General features: G+C 40.4%; 1 protein-coding gene across 10 annotated transcripts in view; it reads left to right on the top strand.

Annotated features, from left to right (window-relative positions):
* PRKG1 (protein kinase cGMP-dependent 1) overlaps positions 1 to 19,947 on the top strand; it is a 369,156-nt gene that overhangs the window by 223,852 nt on the left and 125,357 nt on the right. For 8 of the 10 annotated variants that reach the window (XM_072340911.1, XM_072340915.1, XM_072340912.1 and 5 more), the window contains one exon: positions 8,966 to 9,029. In XM_072340911.1, coding sequence (XP_072197012.1) covers positions 8,966 to 9,029 — 64 coding nt within the window. Of the gene's footprint in view, positions 1 to 8,965; positions 9,030 to 14,328; positions 14,356 to 14,420; positions 14,535 to 19,947 lie in introns of those variants that run through there. The other 2 variants (XM_072340920.1, XM_072340921.1) reach the window with 2 other exon arrangements.

The raw sequence follows: 19,947 nt of genomic DNA, 5'->3' as shown, positions 1-19,947 counted from the left end.
TCTCTTGCCTTCGTCTTTCCTTCTTCTCTTTCCTTCTTTCCTTTCCTTCTTTCTTTCTTCTTTCTTTCTTCTTTCTTTCTTCTTTCTTTCTTTCTTTCTTTCTTTCTTTCTTTCTTTCTTTCTTTCTTTCTTTCTTTCTTTCTTCTTTCTTTTTCTTTCTTTCTTTCTTTCTTTCTTTCTTTCTTTCTTTCTTCTTTCCTTTTTCTTCTTTCTTTTTTAATTACTAAGACGGGAAAAGATCTCTAAGGTGATCTAGTCCTACATCCACCTACCCCCAGTATTGTCTACTAAACCATGCCCCTAAGTACTATCTATCTCCACTCTTTCCTTAAGAAATCCCCTCCAGGGATGATAATTTCACCACTTTCCTGGGCAACCTGTTCCATTGCTGACCGCTCTCATCCTATCTCTGCTACCTGGGAGAGGAGACCAACCCCCACCTCACCACAGTCTCCTTACAGGTAGTGATAAAAAGCGATGAGGTCTCACCTGAGCCTCCTCTGCTCCAGACTGAACAACCCCAGTTCCTGAGCTGCTCCCCATAAGACTTGTGCTTCAGACAGCTTCATTGCCCTTTTCCACACACGCTCCAGGGACTCTATGTCCTTGTAGTGAGGGACTTGACACCGAACACAGTGTTCAAGGTACAGTCTGACCAGAGTTATCCCATATAATTGATTTCCTCCAGTGCGGAAACTATTTCAGCTCTTTCTGTAGTACTTAATAACAAAAACCAACAAAAAAGACAAACAAGAATGAAAATGTTTAGGTATTTTAATGCCTGTTGTATGAATCACAGAGGTTTGTGAATCACAACAGCTGTGTCAGGGAGTACCAATTTTTGGAATACCGCTGTACAGTCCCAATATCAGGTCCCTTTGGTTTGGTGAGTGTTGAAATGCCCAACAGTCTTTTCAGCAGGTGTTAAGTTGCCTGGGAGAATGTAAAATGCTTGTGATTCTGATTATCTTAAAAACATTTGCGCTGTTCTATTTCTAGCATATGTGTAATTTTGAAGGGAGAAAACAATAATAATCTTTTTAATATGTTGGTTTAATGGTGCTGGATAAAAAGAGGTGGGTGGGATGCAGCATTAGAACAGTGTAACAGCAGCGAACGTTGCATAACAGAGTCTGTGATTTGGAAATAGTATTGTCAGCGTCATCATGAAAGATATATTATTATGACAATTTGCTGTCAAGTGCAGTTGACATCTGTTCGAAACCAAATGTTTGGCTTAAATTGTTTTTGAAGATGTTGTAAATATCCAATATGGAGAAATGTGACAAAATGAATTGTGCGTGCAAATATAACTTTTTGCTTCTTTAGACTCTACAGTGCAAAGTCGTCTTCAAAATATTAATTGGTGTTTGCGAATCTCTTTTGAGATGATAGCACAAGAGTCATTAGCAGACATCTTTAATTTTCTAGTCATGGTGTTTGCGTCTTGTGTGAAATGATGGTTTTCATGATACAGTCTACAACCACATCCTTTTCTGATCCTTTGGCTGCCCCACAGGCATTCAGTGCTGGGAAACTTCTGTTTTTTCTTCATGATGTCAGTGGAACAGTTCAACCATTGGCATCATCATTATCATTTCAGCATGAGATGGAAAAAAAAATATGCAGTCCTTCAACCTTGCTTTACTTGATGTTTTAGTTGGTGTTTTTCAGCAGGAAAAAAAAAAAAAACACCAGTTTTTTTGCTTTACGTATCCTGCCCATCTTTATATGTATGACTATGCAACCAGGCATCAAAATCCAAAAAACATGGGTTAGCTGGCACACAAGTAGCACAAAGTAATTGTAGCAGCAATTAGAAGTAGTAGTAAGTTACTCAGAGGCGCTAGGAGTCAGTAATGTAGTAGTGTACATAGTATATTAAACATCAGTAATACTCTGGTAGTGAAAACACCTAGGGATTACAAACTTGTCGATCTTGTAACAGCAGATATACTTTATGATAAGCTGTACTTATCAGGAGTATACTCGCAGTAGGTTATACTTACCAGTACTGTACATAGAGGAGGGGTTGTGTACATATATACATACCATTAACAATGACCTGTCTCCAGTGCATCAAAGGGATCCCAGCAGGGGAGGCCTCGATCATACCAACACAGATGGCTCTAAATGAGAAACCAGTCTCAGAAGAGACCAACATTAAAGGGGTCTAGGGAACCGATCCCAGGAATGGGCCCACAGAGAGGACCAAAGTGGTAGATGGAGGTGAAACACGTTGCAGAGTCAGCACAGTGTTCCAGTGAAGATTCAGATAAGTGAGAAGTAATAGTAAAGAGAAAAGCACATGCACATGCTGCTCAGAGAAGCTCTGTTTTATGGCAAAAAGCAGGCTCTTTAATATCATTGAGATGTAGATGGGTGTAGAACACCATCACTTCATGTAACCAGTTGGTGTGAAGTCCAACAGAGGATGGTGCTTCTTCTTTTCCTTTAATCTTCTTCAAACACAGTTCAATTAACTGCCTCAATTCCCAGTTTCTGAGGCAGTAAGTCATTCCCTAGTCTCTTGTTTTGTCTTTAGCAATGGTATCTTTGGGACATCTCTGGATCTCTGTTGTCCATGGCTCCCAGCCAAGTTACCAGGCAGCCATTTCCCCCTGGCAGTGCTTGGCAGCCATTTTGTGTCAGTGCTTTCTCATTGCGGTCCGGTTAACTGCCATCAGTGCTCCCAACTAAAATAAATCGTTTTATTTACTACAAACACCTTCAAGGAGTTTATTTACCAGAGTAAGTTCTTGTGTTTTGGGTGGCAGAGCTTTAAAACTGTAGCTTTGACACTTTCACCTTGGGATGACCAATTGCAGATGCCTCTAATACTTTTATAGGCTGAGCATAGTGAACAGGTCATCTGCAGCAACTGTAGAACAGATTTATTCATTAAAGTTGTGTTATTTGCACTGATTTCAAGGCCAAATGTAAGTGTAATTAAATGCAAGTGTGAGTGAATGTTGTTTTCCATTTCCCTGACTTTTTTTCCACTAATAGTCCTTAAGATAAGCAAAATGTGCAGGAAATTGCTTCAGAAATGCTAGTTTTGACTTACCTATTCTTTAAAAGGTAAATACTGTGTTTCTAGAGATGTAAATAAGCATTTTCTGAACTTATTATGTGCCTCATCCTTCCTACTCCATGTAGTGAAAAGAAAGTTTATCCTCCAAGGAATACTCATTATCTGATGGAAAAGAGAAATTGTATTTTTATGAAGCAGCTTGTTGTACTGGAACAAAATGTCGTATTACAGAACATAGAATCAAACCTTCCTTGGTATTACTGTTGTCTTCCTTGTTGGCTTAAGTTAGGGTTTATTCCTTTAACAGCCTTTTTTTTTCTGCTATACGTGTCTGTTAACGCTTGTGACGGGAGCAGAGTGTCCCATAACATGTAAGTGTGACGTGGGAGCAATATAGCTTCTTCAGAAGCAGTACCAGAACTCTGTAGAGATTTTATTTTCTCCTGAAATTATTTTCTGTCTCCTAGAAGAAGTCCAATGGAGAGCCACAAATGGGATAAAGGGCCTAGAGCATCTCCCATGTGAGGAAAGGCTGAGTAACCCGGGTCTGTTCATCCTGGGGAAAAGACTGAGGAGGGATCTGATAAATGGTTATAGATTTACAAACCTAGGTGGCAGGCAAATTGATGAGGACAGGCTCTTCTCAGTGGTACGTTGAGGTAGGACAAGAAGGCTTGAATCTTGAACATAGGAGGTTCTGTATTAACTTCTTTATGGTATAGGTGACAGAGCACTGGAACAGGCTGCCCAGAGAGGTTGTGGAGTCTCCTTGTGTGGAGATATTCAAGGCTTGTCTGGTTGCCTACCTGTATGACCTGTTATAGGGTACCTGCTTTGGCAGAGAGGTTGGACTTGATGATCTCTTGATGTCCCTTCTAATCCCTGCGATTCTGTGGTTCTGTAAAATCCCACTTAAACCAATACCAGTCAGCTCTCAGGACAGATGTCAATGTGGAAAGGTAAGCTTCCTTTTGTGCTATGGAGTGATGTGAGGGTTGTCTGGAACAGTACATGTCGGTTTGAGAAGGCAAAGAGAAGGTGACGTAAATGATTTCACAATGAATTTTCTAAGCGTTTACAAATAAGCAAGTTTCTTAGCTCTTTTGTTAAGGCCAGAGCCTGGCAGAACTAGTAGTTCATATCTAACACAGCTTGATGGCTCTGGATGGCTGCCTGTTATAGAACATTTCTAGCTTTCATTGTTGAAAACATTGTTTTATGTGAAAATCCCAAATCAAGAGGTAGCTTCTATTAGGTAAGATTTATCCTTTGTTCTTTCAGAGAGGAGAGGCAGTGCTTTAGGGGCATCTCAAATGTGGTAAAGCAAGAGCAAAAACATTTAGCATTTTTCAACTTTCATTCCAGCTGGGTGCAAAAGGAGTTTCAGGGAACGCAGACAGACTTCATTTCTTGTTACTGATTTATTTTGATTTTTAAACTATGCTTACCCATCTGGCCTAAGGCAGAGAACAGTGACAACAACTGCATTTGTTACAGTGCCAACCAGTAATAAAAGATAAGGGCTTTGTTTCTCCGTTAACCCATAAGGGCTGCTGACTGCGAAGCTAGATGAACACTTCTAATGAACACCCTTTAAAAGTTGAGGAAACGCATCTTGAAATGCATTTAGAAAGTGAATAACTGCTTTTGTGTTGGGCTGAATACAAAAGACAGCCAAGAACCCTGCACCATTTTCATGCATGTCAGAAAACAGATGTGCTGTCAGAGTGTTGGCATCTATGCCATGGAGTGTTTCTTCGGATAGAATCAGACCCTTGGATTATAGCCAGGAGAATCTGGAAGCCATTGCTAGCTTAGTACTGGGGTAGTCCCCTGGGATGAATGAAAAGTTACGCAGTCACCTACTTCATGTACTTCCCTGCAGATTGTGGCTGTTGCTAACAGGGAATGTTGCTTGCGTCTAAGTCAGAGGCTACAGATCACTGGGGATCAAGACATGACCTTTTGAACCTCCTTCCACCCCCTTTCAAATTGGGAACGTTTTTGCTTTTACATTTGGACAGAGATTCCTCATGGACATTTTTGCGCACTTATTTTTCCCTGTTTTGGCATCCTCTGTTTAACATGTTGAGCTCCCTGTTAGCTTCCAGAGCCAGCAGGAAAGCTGCTCTGCAGTTCCTACTGACAGCAAGCAATTCCCCACAGTGCCCTCATGAGGTCTATGGATTGTCATCAAGAACAAAACATTTCACAGCTGAATACCATGAGATATAGCTAACACAAAGTTACCTCATTGCCAGCTTGAGCAGCTCTTCCACCAATGCAGCTAGTTCAGTTCTGTTTTGTAGTCAAAGGAAAGTCTAGCAGAGCTTGGGAGAGGAAGCAGTAAAGCATTGTGCTGTTTGTAGATTGATTTAAAAACATGAAGGTTTATTGACATTTGCTGTAAAACTCAATTTACTTATGCAGACTTGAGCCATGAAGCCACTAACCAAGCAGAAAACCCTGGGTAGGGATCTGTTATCTTCACTGTGTTCTGAAAAGTAGCGCTGTAGGATGGCTGCTCTTCGTCTGGGTTTTGGACTGTATTTTTGCAGATGGAGTATATAAAATAGTAGCAGAATGGGTAGTGATTCCATTAGTAGAATGGAATCATTCTAATGAGTAGTTAGAATGTATAGTTAGTCACTATAGAAAACTTTGAGGAGTAGGGGGAGAATGCAGCTGAGTAGAACTTCAGTGTCTTTATTCCATACCAAAATTTATGTCATTAATCACATAATGTAGGCACAGGTTTTTATGGTTGTGGTTTTTTAAACCATGTTATGGGCATTAGGTGTTGCTGATCTCCAACTATTTATTATTTCATTATTCAATAACTTCATTATTGAAGTTTTTTTTTAAGGACTGGGGCTAAAAACACTTCATAGGCAGAGTTTGGGTTTACTTAATACTGCTTTTTTAGTCATGGACACAGGATAAATCATTTCGTAATGAAACTGACCCATGTTTACTGTGATTTCTTCCATCATAAATAATGGATGCATCTGAACTGAAAAGCTAGATGTTCTGTTTTCAGACTGAAGTTTCACAGCACAGTAGAAAACAGAATGTAACTGCTTTCTTGTTGCTGTGCTATAAAACCTTTAAAAGATTTCTTTCTTTGGTGCCTTCTGCTCCTGTTTGCTTTTCCAGTATGCGTTTTCCACTCTGCAGCAGTGTGCTACTCAGATGTTTTCCACTAATCTCAGGCTTTATTCTCCTGTGAGTGCAGGTACCTGTAAGTGGAAGTACTTTTCAAAATATCAGTCCTCATAGGCAGACCTTAAAATGCTATGGGCTGGTTTTGGAAGGAGATAAGGATCTAATTTAGGATTCTGCTTATTGTTGTAATGAGGGAAATAGGAGTATATCTTATTTTAAATTGGCAAATAAAGTATACTATGTTATGTACTGTCAGTACTTTGTTATATTATTCAGCACTTTTTCTGGCAATTAGGCAACTTTTCTGGTTTATTGAATATCCTAAGATTTCCATAAGACGACTTATAATTCATTCAGAGATTTCCTGCTGATGCCATGTTTTTTCACATGTTTGGGCTATAATGAATGTGTTCTTCTACCCTTCTGAAACCCAGCACATTTGCGATGAGTTGTCCTCCAGTTTAGGAATGCTCTGGTAGAACCACAGTAGAACTTGCCTGAATGTCTTTGAGTGTTATCTTCTATTAGTTTACTACATATCTGAGAATGCAAGTGTTGGTGGAATGAGCTTTTGTTCTATACTTAGGCCTGGGCATCACATAATGTCTTCTTATTTGTTTTGTGATCTTGTTGCATTGTGGAGTCATGTATTTTCATTAAAGAAGAGTGCTTTCTAAGGAAGGAAAGAAAGTTGAGGGCCTGAATAATCACTTTTTTTTTCCTGCATCAAGATGTTCAGTTCTGTTGTTCTGTTAATATATATGTATTATGTGTATATATATGTATACATATATATAGAGAGAGATGTTTTTGTTTTTATTAAATAGAAAGTCTGGAAATATGTTTTAATTCCACTGTATTGTGGCATACAGTTAAGCTAATAAAAGTGAATTTTGCTTTAATTGTGCTTTCAAATTAAGTTCACTGAGCACTTCATGTGAAAAGGAAGATTGGCCTCGGACAGAATAATATTTGCTAGCATGTTCTCTGCAAATTCTGCAGACCTCCCTTCCTTTGTATGGTTGGGTTTCTTCTGGATGCACCAACAGCCACCAAATTGTGTATCTAGAAACCACTTAGGGCTCACGGAATGTGGGTGGGGTTGATTATCACCCAGGGACAGGACAAGACAGGCTCTGCAGCATGTTCTGGGTTGCAAAAACCTTGTGAGTTTTGATTTTTTGGTTTCTAGCTCTGGAACTTATGGAGAATAATTTCTGTGCAGTTATTTGATCAATGGTAAAATGTGAAACCTCACATGGAAGGAAAAATCTCATTTATTTAGGGTTTTATTTACTTCTCTGCAGGGATCTCCCCCCAGCGACCCATTCCCTCCTAGCTTTGCACCTGATCATCAATGTTTCTGAGACTAGAGCAACACACTAGGGATCTAAATTTAATATTAGGAGCATAATCTTATGCATATGCTTTGTAATGGAGCATGATAAAGCAGCTCATGTTCTTGGATATAAAACTCAAAAGAGCAATAGCATCTCGGTGCTATGTTTGTGCTAATATCTCACGCGGTTGCATTGCTGATTAGGCTACTGATGACAGGCGTTTTTTAATTAAAGTCGTTAAAGTGTTTCTTTCCTACCTCAGAAATGTATGTTGTGCCCATGTGTTTTGTTTGGTGTCACCTGGGAATTTTGATGACTCAGTCAATTTCACATTATTCATCCTCACCATGGGTGCATTTCTCTTCCATCTTGACCAGGAGATCAAGTCTGGTGTGGAAGATCATTGGCAACTGAAATTCTACCAAAAAAAAAGTGAAAAAGTTTCCACTTTGACAAAAGAAAGCAAGAGAGCCTTGGATTAGATCTTCAATAATTCTAACAGCTATTCAGTTCATTTTTGCTGCAGTCTTTGTAGCCTGCATTTGTACTCTGCATTTATGTCTGTGTAGTCTCAGTCATTCATAGAATCATAAAATCATATCTAGTTTCAACCCCCTGCTACATGCAGTGTCACCAACCAGCAGACCAGGCTGCCCAGAGCCACATACAGCCTGGCCTTGAATGCCTACAGGGATGGGGCATCCACAGCCTCCTTGGGCAACCTGTTCCAGTGTGTCACCACCCTCTGGGTGAAAAACTTACTCCTAATATCCAACCTAAACGTCCTCTGTCACAGTTTAAAACCATTCCTCCTTGTCCTATCACTGTCCACCACTGTAAACAAGATGTTCCCCCCTCCTGTTTATATGCTGCCTTCATGTATTAGAAGGCTGCAGTGAGGTCTCCCCGGAGCCTTCTCTTCTCCAAGCTAAACAACCTCAGTTTCCTCAACCTTTCCTCATTGAAGGAACAAGGAAACATAGGAGAAACTAAGAAAGAACCTTTCTTCCTTTATCTGCTGCTGATTAGAGTTATCTCTTTTGCATTTGTGGGCTGTTTATTTATTTGTTTGTTTGTTTCTGGTGGGATTGAGCAGGAAAAATTTGTGCTGTCATATATATGTGACTGAACGGATTTCAGCATATATTCATTCCAGTGAATCCTTAATTGAATTGTAGTTGATTACCAGCTTTATGAGTGGTTCTCTTGACGTTTACCACAAGTGGTCTCCCATTGTAATAAGTCAACAGTTAAAAATACATCTGAGCTGGTAGGTGAAGACCGGATTCCCATGATGTATGTTGATTTTCTGCTGAGCACTTGTTCAGCCCCAGATGATGAGGGCAAAAGACATCTCAAATAACTGCAGCTGAGTTTAAAAAATATATGGAGGTACGCATTAATTAAAATTTCTCTCTTATTGCAGCGTTCCCACATTCCAGAGCCTTCCTGAGGAGATACTCAGTAAGCTTGCAGATGTCCTTGAAGAGGTAAGTGCATTTAATTTTAAGAACTAATGAGTTCAGAGTTTGTGATCCTTCTGGTAGCAATATCCAGGCTCTTTTCCAAAAGAACAGCTTCACAATTTCACTCCCAATTATGGTTGACTACTCCAACGTGTCAAGACGATGGGAGGAGTCGTGTGAAAAAAGTGAATTCATTTCTGAACGGGGCTTACATATCTTTAATTGGATTTCCATCCAATTGAGGATCAAAACATTTGTTTCCTGTGTTGTGCAAAGAGGAAACCTTCTGCCCTGGGTCACTGGTGGAGAAGAGGGCATATGAAAATGCCATTTCCTTTCAGATGTGATGGGAAACTTATGTTAGAGGACAAAAACAGGCCTTAAAGTAGGTGTTATGGAAAAGCTACTCTTGTTAGAATTACAGCAGAGATGGATGGGTATAATATATGTCAAGATATTTGGAAGTCTGGAGTTGTGCCTTGCCTACCTGGCTGCAACTGGTATCTCATTAGTGCCAGGCTCTCAGTGAGTCTTATTTAAAATCTTGTCCTGTAAGCAAATGTGTAAATTGGATGCAAAATGTGAGTTGCTGGCTGTTTGTTCAGATAGCTCTCCATTCTGGACCTGACAAATTGCTTGTTACAGAAACTGTTAATAAAACCTATCAAAATGTAGCCTCGTGTGATTTAACTGTAGGAAACCTGTGTACAACAACGGCATTTTATGTCATTCCTTGTTACTTTTCTTTTTTTGTTTTAAACACATGCTTTGCAATAAGAGCCAGTCCTAATAAATGTTTATGGGAAAGTGTTTCTCTGTACAAAGTACTGCCTCTGCCACTGATTTTAAGAAACAAAGCTGCTGACATTTGACTTGATTCTCAGAGCATTGGTAGGACATTGTTATTTCTTTGCCTATTTATTTAGTACACAGATGAATTTACATGTTTGTCATGCAACTTAATTGCATATTCATAGATAAGCTTTATTTCTTTTACTGCCGGAGAAGCCTTCAGATTTAGAGAAGAGAGCTGTATTGCCTCTTTATGCTATGAATTAAATGTGCATATCTCCAAACAACACGCCTAATCAGAAACAGGTAGTTAATTTGCTTGGATCACATAACTAACGCTAAGCTCCTTACTGAGAGTTAACAAAAAGTTCCAAGGGAGAGTAAGCTTCAAAGCGGAATCAGAACGAACATCAGTGAATAAATTAGGCATGGAAGTAGTAATCATCTGTAGGTTGGTCCAAGACCACTCTTGTTGGTTTTAAACACTAAGGGCAGCTGCTGTTGCCATGTTGTAAGATTTTTCCCAGTCCTTACTGGGTGGTCTGCAGGATATGGCTCCCAAAACAAATTGCTTCCAGTTTCCGATTTGGAGTCATCCTCGTTATTACTTGTGGTTTGTTTTTTTTATTACTTAGTGTATTTTGCATAAACTATAAAATCTTACTATCACACAGTGCATCTTGTTTAACAGTATCCAACATGCTAAAACTAGGCAGCAATACCTTTACTTTATCCTCCCTGTTGCTGTAGCAAATGTTGAATAAAAGTGACTCATTCACACAGTTAGAAGCAGGGAAAAATCTTTCTTAATGTCAATGTTTCGTGCAGTTTTTCTTCTGATATCCTTCTATGAATTAATGCAACACTTTTGTCCTACATTCTTTAAATGATTTCTAAGAAGTGTTAACTAAAACCCAGAAGAAAAGGAGAAAAAAAAATAAAAGGCAGTTTAATTGCCCATTATCAAAATCAAATCTGGGGATGGCATTAAGAAGACAGAAGGAAAAAGGTCAATATTTGATGATATAATTTCATTTCTGGAATTGGTTGAAATACTAACACAAGTCACTTAGCATAGATGACTCGAATGAGAATTAACAAATCACTGGGGAATTTCCCTTTCAATTGCAGTGGTTCTGACTTGTGTATGATCACTCAAATCACTGCAGTTGCTTATGGTTTATAGGCATGTGGAAGTCAAAGCACATTTATGGAGCTCAGTATTAACAAATCCAAACTCAAGCTACCCATTGGATTGACAAGGCCATAGCTGCTCCCACTTTCAGGTCCTTTTCCCACTTCCAGGCTGAAGTTTCCCTGGACCCAGGCTGCCATAAGCTGGCACTTGTCTTGTAGGTGTAACCTACAGCCAAACAATAGCCACATTTGGGCACAGCTTCTGAAGCCTCCCTCTGTCTCCTTCCATCTCAATTTTGTTAAATTAATATGTCTTAATGCAACATAGATGTTTTCTAATTACACATTGTATAGTTGACTCTTTATTTACATTTTTCAAGGTGTCATGTAGCGACTGCAGCGATTGTCACCTCCATGGGAAGTCGTGCAGCCCTTTCAGTAGAGGTTGATTTAGCTTGGCTTTGATGCCAACTCTGTTGAAACAGCTCTGCTTGGCCTGTGATTTTATTGCGTTGTTTATCCTTGTGCTCACTGAACATAATGCATCAGTCAATGAGTAATATGTTTCTGCAGCTACAGACTTGATGTTTATTTTGCTTGGGCTCTGGTAGTATTAAGGAGGTGGTTTGTACAGTCACTCTGTCTGCCTGTAGGATAGTCCCCTCAAAACACTTGTAACTGCTTGCTAAAAACAAGCTTGATATGTGAGAGAAAGCGTCAGTGACGCAAAGTTCCTATGAGATTGATCCAAATTATTGGATAAGTATAGAAGGCAGATTTAAATTATTATGTTTTGAGTCACACATGCACACGCTGTGATCAGCTTCACCCCTGCTTCAAATAGACCGAGCTAGCGGCAGAGGTAGCTGTCTGGGAGAGCTGGGGAAGCAAAAGTTAATGATGTTAATGCTACGCAAGGGGTGAAGGACCCAAATTAATTAGTCATTGTGCATGACAAACAATTTCTTTAGTGGAACAACATCATATCATCCCTCTTTCGCTGTGTATTTGCAATGTGAGAGATAGTTCTAGTCTCTAGAAAAACATCCAAATGACATTTTTCTATTATCCCCAATATCTTCTTCACCTTCCATAGTTCTTGCTTTTATATACCTTTCTTCAGCTGAAAATTTTCTTCTTGACCTTGTTGTGCCCTTGGCTGCTCTTTGTTAGAAATCAGTTGCTCAGTGACAGTTGCCTCTGCCATGTATTCGCAGTCTTGGTATTGAAATGGTAGCAAAGTAGTTTCTCTGTTGTTGTTATTTGGTTTTTTGTTTGTTTGTTTGGTTTTTTTTGTAAAGCCAGTTGCCTTGTTTATGTTTAAATATTGAAGTATTAATGTAGTAAGAAGAGGTAAGTTGCCAGCATGTGGCCTAAACATTACTGTGTGCCTTAACCCCATCCGAGTGCTGTGTGTCTCAGGTGTCCAAGTACCTGAATCAGTTGTGTAAGTATCCTTGCTCTGTTTCCTTTTGGAAACAGTTTGTAAATGCACCTTTTTTGTGTGTCAATTTTAGTCATGTAACATCTAAGTACTTATAGTTTCCTTGTTTGCAAACTGATGATTTACTGTAGATGATTAAGAGCCATGATCTCTTCAGAAAGGCAAAAGCTGGGCCTGTCTTTCCCCAGTTTTTGGAGACCCCAAAACAAGTTCTGATTATCTCATCTGAATAAAGACTTCCTGATTTTTCTTGGAGTTCAAAAGAGTCTCTTTCATCAGGCACGGTTCAAAATGTATGTTATATATCACAAAAATTAATGCATTTGTAGTAAAGAGTTCATTTTTAAGATCATGCAGCCTTGGCATTCTGTGGGGAGCATGTAACAGAAGGAAGGAAATTACTACTTTCTGGAAACTGAAATGTGTTGGAACACCCACAGAATGAACTTAAGGTGAGTGAGGCTCTGTTCATTTTGAGTCTTGGTTTGGCCTTCAGCCTCCAGACTTCATGATACCATGAAGCTGTCTTAATGTGTTTAATGGGAAATGAGAGAAGAAGCAACGTCTTCCCCAGTCTTGGGGTCTAAGAGCTGCCACCTCTTCTTCTCATGGTAGCAGAGAAATTAGTTTCTCTAGGGACTGAGGAGTCTCAAAGAGCCTTGTGAGTCAAAAGACTGAAAATATTATGTGGACAATGTGTCCAATGTTGGAGTTAATGGTTTTGGTGGACAAAGGAAGAACAACAGATGTTGCCTACCTGGACTCATGCAAGGCCTTTAACATAGTCCGACACTACATCATCAATTCTAAATTGGAGAGAGATGAATATGAAGGCCGGAATATTCAGTGGATAAAGCAGAGTGGCGATCAGTGGCTCTGTGTCCAGGTGGAAATTAGTGATGAGTGGTGTCTCCCAGAAGTCAGTTATGGGACTGGTGCTCTTTGACATCTTTATCTATGATATAGATGAAGGGATTGAGTGTACCCTCTGTGAGTTTGCTGATGACATCAAACTGAGTGGAGCAGTCAATACAATTGAAGGAATAGATCATCCTGAATTGGATCACAAGACACGTGCAAGACAACCAGAGATCAGGCCCAGCCAGCATGAGTTCATGAAAGGCAAGTTCTGCTTGACTGATTTGATCTCCTTCTATGATCAAGTGACCTGCCTGGTGAATGAGGGAAAGCCTATTGATGTAGTGTACCTAGACTTCAGCAAAGCCTTTGATATTGCATTCTCCTGGAGAAGGTGGCGGCCTGTGGCTTGGACAGGTAAAAGGTAAAGCTGGGTAAAGAACTGGCTGGAGGGCTGATCCCAGAGAGCGGTGGTGAATGCAGTTCAATCCAGCTGGTAGTCAATTCATTACATCCTTGCCAGGATCTGCACTACCAGTGAGACAGAGAAAGGCTCTTCTGTGGTCATAGAAAAGGAGGATGGTCAGGGAACAAACCACTCAACCCCAGAACACCCAAACAAACTCTTAGTATGTGGCTGCTCATGGTAAATGGATAGGTATGATGTACAGATAACTGTAGAGAACTGAGTGCAGACATTGTGAAAAAGAAATTCGTGGGCAAACAGGACAGGTGAACTTGTGAAGATGACTGTAGCACATCTGAGGGAAGAAAGTTAATGCAGCATCTTTATTCCTAGTGTGGCCAAGGGTAGGAATGGGCTAGAAGCGAGCATGGGTAGTGCTCAGATTTTGTGGGCTCTGACCTCCCTTTCTGTTTTTCCTTAGGACAAAAATGACATATTTCATTGTGTCCTGGTTTCAGCTGAGACAGAGTTAATAGCACAGCAATGCTGCAGTTGTTGCTGAGTGCTGGGAATGCTCCAGGAGGTGGGGTGGAGCCTGGACAGCTGGCCTGAGTTAGGCAAGGGCTTATTCCATAGCACCTGACAGCATATGGGAGGCTGTAGAGCTGTGAGGAATGGGGACCAGCCCCTGCTTAGGGGTTGGCTGGGCATTGGTGGGCTTTTGTTGTTGTTTTTATTTTCCTTTTCTGTCTTGGTGATCATTTTTTGTTTCAACCCATGAGTTCTGTTTTGCTTCCAGTTTTCTTCCTTATCCCACTTGGGGGAATGAGTAAACAGCTGTGTGGTGCTGAGCTGCCTGCCAGGTTAAGCCGCAACACATTTCCATCTTGAGGTTGGTTTCCTTTCTCGTAGCCTTTTCCTCCTTTAGGTATATCCTTTGTGTCATTCAAACGTAAAGCTTATGTCCTTGAAAGATTTATATTGGGTATCAGTATTACGGTTAACAATACCTTATAATTAAGGTTGTTCGACCTTCTCTTTTTTGAAACCATTTCCACTAGTTTATGAATTTGATGGCTTATCCATTAATCTCAAATTATTCCTTGCAGCTGCTGGCCCACAGGTGATTTTTCTAAAGTTTTTTTCCAAGTTAAACTACTAATCTTGTTTCAAAGAGTGAGATTGCTTTGTCTGTGTGTTGGGGATGGGCGTGTAATCTTACTGAGTATCTGTCCTGGCTTTCAAGATAGGGGAAAGTGGTAGGAATGCAGAGGGCCTGGAGAGAATAATAGATGATCATATGATTTAGAATTTTTATAGTTGCAAATGCGTAGAAAGGGATTGAAATAAGGTTTCACATCCATTTCTAACTGTGGGATTTTCTAAATCCTGTGTACTTGATGTTCCTTCACTGTTTCAGATTTAGTGTGCTAATCCACATCAGATGTTATGTTTGAATCTGAGCAGCAAAATATTGTTCCTTTTCACAGATAATGTCAAACCTTACTACAACAAATATATTTTTTCCTATGTATTATGTATCCAGGGCTGTAGATACCTCTGCTGGAGTGTGTACTCTTAAATATGATTTAATATAAAATTCCCCCAAATCAGGGATGCCAGCCACTTAATTAACAAGTCCTAGGCTTTGTCCTTTTACTGTTCATATTGGGTTGGGATTGCATTTAGACCCTGGGTTCCTTATGTTCCATGTCTGTTTTGGAAACTCTCACTACAAGTGCTATCTCAGAATTTTAACTTATTGTGTTGTGGAGTCCTAAGTGCTGGTAATGTGCTATCCTGTATCCCGGAAGGCCATGGTTTGACAACCTCGTTGATCCCAAAGCATGTGTTGTAGTAGACAAAAGAAGCTGCCAAACTCTTTGAGCAGTACAAGGGCAGAGAAATGTGTTAAATACCACAGGCTGATTACGCCAAGCCTGGACTCTGTTGGGGCAGCTTACTAGTTGCACACAGAGCATGTTTTGGGAGAGTGATCTGCAAGTGCTGAAAGCATGGATTGCAGCAACACGTCTTAAGCCATTTAATTAATGCCACTGTAAATTTCTTTGATGAGAATTTCTTGTCATTCTCTGTTTTTTGTTTCTTGGGTTTTTTTTCTCTTTCTTTTTTTCCATTGCGGGGCCTGTGCTTTGATAGCTTCCACGCTAAGATGCCAACCATCCTTCTTTCCCCACCTTGTGAATTTAATACTGACTAGAAAATCCTGTGATGCCTCCATTTAATTAATGTAGTCTGAATGCAGTACTCTTTTTATGTGAAATCACATGGTTAGCAGTCAGTAGAACAGGGGAAATACACAAAGTTAATTAGCTTTCAATATAATCAGTACTTTTTCCAAATAACACTGAGGATCATCCTTAGGCCTATGTAGTACTCAGCTGACCCATCCTGCAGGTGACAGCTGTCTCCCGAATGTGGAGCTCGATGGCAGATTATGCTTGGACCAAAGGTGACTGGCAACAAATGAATAACGCTCTGATTTAGAAGTGCAAACAAGAGGGGAATTACAATAAAAGCGAGGAAGAGCAAGAAGTTTGGGTTAGGAAAGATTTTCTATCTTCTGATTGAAGCTAGCGCTCTAATAGAGTATGTTTAATATTTACCAAAGGAGCTTTGGGATATAGTTGAAATGCTACGTGTGGGGGAAGTGAAACAGATTCAAATTGCCATTGTTTCATATACAGTCCGAATTTCAATTTCTGATGGCTGTATTTTCTTCTTATCTCATTTGAGAAATTAATATTTATGAAAACATACTCCAGAAAATAAGCATTTTGGGTCTACTACAAAGAAAAAAACAACCTCACACGCTAGGAAAAAAGGACAGCTGGAAAATATCATGTGCAGCAATACAACAAAGTAGTCAGCTGCAATGTTGAGAGTAATGGAATAGAACTGCATCTTCCTCTTGAGTATATGATGCTTTTTTTTTTTGACCTTTAAGCCTATGTACTTCTGAGCACAGGGCCTTTGACTGATGCTGCTATGGAGCTGATGCCAACCGGCATGTTTTGATCAGTGAAATATGTGTACATTCAGTGTACATATGCTGTATTTTCCACTGCAAATTGCAGCTGTTCAAAGAACTCCAGCATAAAAAAAAATAAATCAAGGAGTGCTAAGCTAATTGGAAAATAGATCATCATCTTTCCTTTCTTTGTCAGGGTGTAAAATACAGATAAATTACCTAAATATGATTCTAGAAGATACCAGGGAGATACAGAAAAACAGTCATGTTTTCTTCTACCTGATGACATGACTGTGTAGTGATGCTAACTTAAAAATTGCTCTAACATTTGCATTGGGATAAAAGGTATCATTTTGATAAAAGCTTTTCTTCTTCTGGTTTTCTGTAGCCTGTTTAGGCACTTTAAAGGCAATGATGACTGACCTCACCCTTAATTATCACAGCAAAGGAAAGGAATTGTTTGAATATTCCCTGGTCCCCGACAATGTCAAGATCCTCAACATGCATTTGTGCATTAGAGTTACCATCCTGATTGCTGTGGTAAAAATGAAGGTGATGTTTCTTCCCACAGTAATTAAGTCTTACATCTTTTCCCTGTTCTTGCTGAGGCACCTGCTTGCAGTGGACAGAGGATGCTGAGTAACTTCTTGTAAGTTTGGGGATGAGAAAGGATTGTGACTGTGCCTTTTGCACACAGCAGAGTACATCCCTCCAGTATGAGATTGGGCCCAGGGCAAGACCAACGCATCTAGTGACTTCTTCATGCAAGTGATGAGTAAGTTCTGTATAAGCACTCAAAAAACACAAAGCATTAGCTCTCCTAGCTGTTCAGCAGCGTCCTGCAGTAAGGATGGGAAAGCCACTGCTAGTCTTCGTAGTGGAGGTCTCCATCAGGGAGATGTGGGGTCATGCTTTACAGTGGCACCAGTGCTGTAATGGGGAAACCTCTTTTTCCAAGTAGGCAGTTATGAAGTCATCCAGATATTTCTTGACATCCATGGAAATAATAGTCTGAGGTCATGTTGTGCTGTTACCCCTCCTGAGGTGCAGCTGTGGCAGAGGCTCTCAGAGCTCAGCCTTAAAAATATCTAATTATGGCTTATTCTTTGAGTGCCTGCCGAGGTCAACAGAGATGACCGAGTTGTGAAATCACATTGTAGGAGTGGCAATAACCTGAGAACAAGTGGAGACTCTGCTTTTCAGTCTGAATCTTGAAGTACAGCGTTCTTATTGCAAACTTCATGCATCTTCCAAAGGAGTTTTAGCCTTCCCTGTTTGTCAGCTTCCTCTGGAAGAGCATTGTCCTGATTATTATGCTGTCCCCTTGCATTAAGCATCCTTCTCATGAGTAAAAACCTCTCACTTAGATCACTGCAAAAAAAAAGCGCTTCTGCTGTGCTGTGGTTGCCATCAGGGCACATGGCAGAGAGAATGTCATGGAAAGGTTTCTTAGCAGAAGTTACCAAGCTTCAGGGTTTTTTTTTTTTTACTATTATTATGTATATATATTGTAACCATGGGTTGAGTGGAGATTAAATCCTCTTTGTGATGACTCTGTGATAAGGTGCTCATTTACAAAGCTGCCACATTTGATGATGGGCATACCTGGTTGCTCTGACAGCTTGGATTAAAACCAGCTCCTACCTATCTGGTCTGTACTATCTGTAAATGGGTTTTTCATCCTGTCCATCACAGCCATAAGGGAAAAACAAAACAGACAAACACAAAAAAAATACCACTAACAAAATAACCTGTGGTTTTGCTTCTAATCTTCAATGATTTCCAGGATTTCATACACGTGAAAAAGGAATTTAAGGAAATCTGTAATGTGTCATTTCCGTGAGCAGATGAACAGATTCTTTGTTAAGCGTGCAAGATGGATTTGAATGAGTGGTCACAGCAAACCTCCAAAGATCCCAGTAGATGTCTCCTGTGTGATCCAGCCATGTGCTTCGTGTTCCAACACCTGCTAGCTCACAGCAGTTTGTAGGAGGCATTATGGCATGCCTGGATATCGAAACCTATTGTGGGTTTGTTTTTGTGAAGAGGATGGAAGGAATGGACAAACACCCGCCTATTTACTGTCTTTAAGTAAGTTTGGAAGTTTGGCACCATCTTGTTCCAGCATGATGGGCAGAGTACAGATTCATACAGCTAACAAAAATAGAGTGCTAATACTTTTGTTGCTGAGCTGTACTTAACATGGTACAGCATTGTTTTCTCTCAGTGTTCTACCCAAGAAGCACACAGCTGTCACTGTCTCAGTGCCTCCTGCATCAGCTCAGGCCCAGCAGTCTGATTAGCAAGGAGCACCTCTGGGGCTGATAGCAGCACCTGCTGGAGCTATTTCTGACAGCTGAGACACGTGTCACCTAAGCTTTGTATCTGCATCAATGAGGTATTTACTTGGTGCCTTGACTTTGTGCAGGGGAGAATGAGACTGGGGGCTTCAGCTTGCTGTAATGGGAAGCCTGCAAGGAGGATCTCATGGCTATTTTTGTCCTGTGAGATCACCTTCTGTGAGCTTAATCTAATAGCAGTTTCAAAAAATGCCTTATTTTAACCCACATGTAACGGATTACATCCATACATAGGCTCACGTTGGTGGCAGTGAGCTTGCCTGACTTGCCTCATTTTTGTTTTCTGGAACCAGAGAAACAAAATCCAACCTTATTTGCAGATGTTGCATGATTTCCAGACCGTACCCCCGCATGGTGTGAAGCAGAAAAAAGTGAACTGCTTCTAGTAAGGCTCCTTTTATCTGTAGAAGATGCATTGTCTGCACTTTATCTGTGAAAGCAGAAAAATATAATTAACGATTATGTTGAATGTTAATTAATTTGATGGGTGTTTTCCCTTTGATTTGAACTTTTTTCCGCTGGCTTCCCCTATAGCATTGCCCACAGTGACACCTACTGGCATTCCAAACAAGGCCGGCTTGCAGGCTGTTGCCTCCTGGGCAAGTCATGTGGGGGGATGAATTAATAAAATCCAAAAGATGGAAAACGTGGCCTTGGAAACACCTCTGGCTGCTCAAGGAACAGCTCTGGACCAGGCTTTGGGTGCTGCCTCCCCACTCTGTGCTAGACATCGTGCCTGGAGTCTTGTCTGCAAGCTAAATGAGAGCCTCCAGTAATGGCAACAGTCAGTGATCTCAGCTCTGTGCTTAGGGAACAAGCAAGCGTTAGAAAGAGGAGATGCCTCCCTTCCATGGGCTGCAATGGCTTCTCAAAGCATACCCCCGCTAGCAGGTGTTTCTGTTGCCAGGGAGTTTATTTTCCTTGGGTAATGAACTTGCCTGTGCCCTTTTGCG

Source organism: Excalfactoria chinensis, chromosome 6, assembly GCF_039878825.1.
Source record: "Excalfactoria chinensis isolate bCotChi1 chromosome 6, bCotChi1.hap2, whole genome shotgun sequence".
In the NCBI taxonomy this organism is placed as follows: Eukaryota; Metazoa; Chordata; class Aves; order Galliformes; family Phasianidae; genus Excalfactoria; species Excalfactoria chinensis.
Note: the sequence above shows the minus strand (reverse complement) of the source record. Positions and strands in the feature narration are given on the sequence as shown.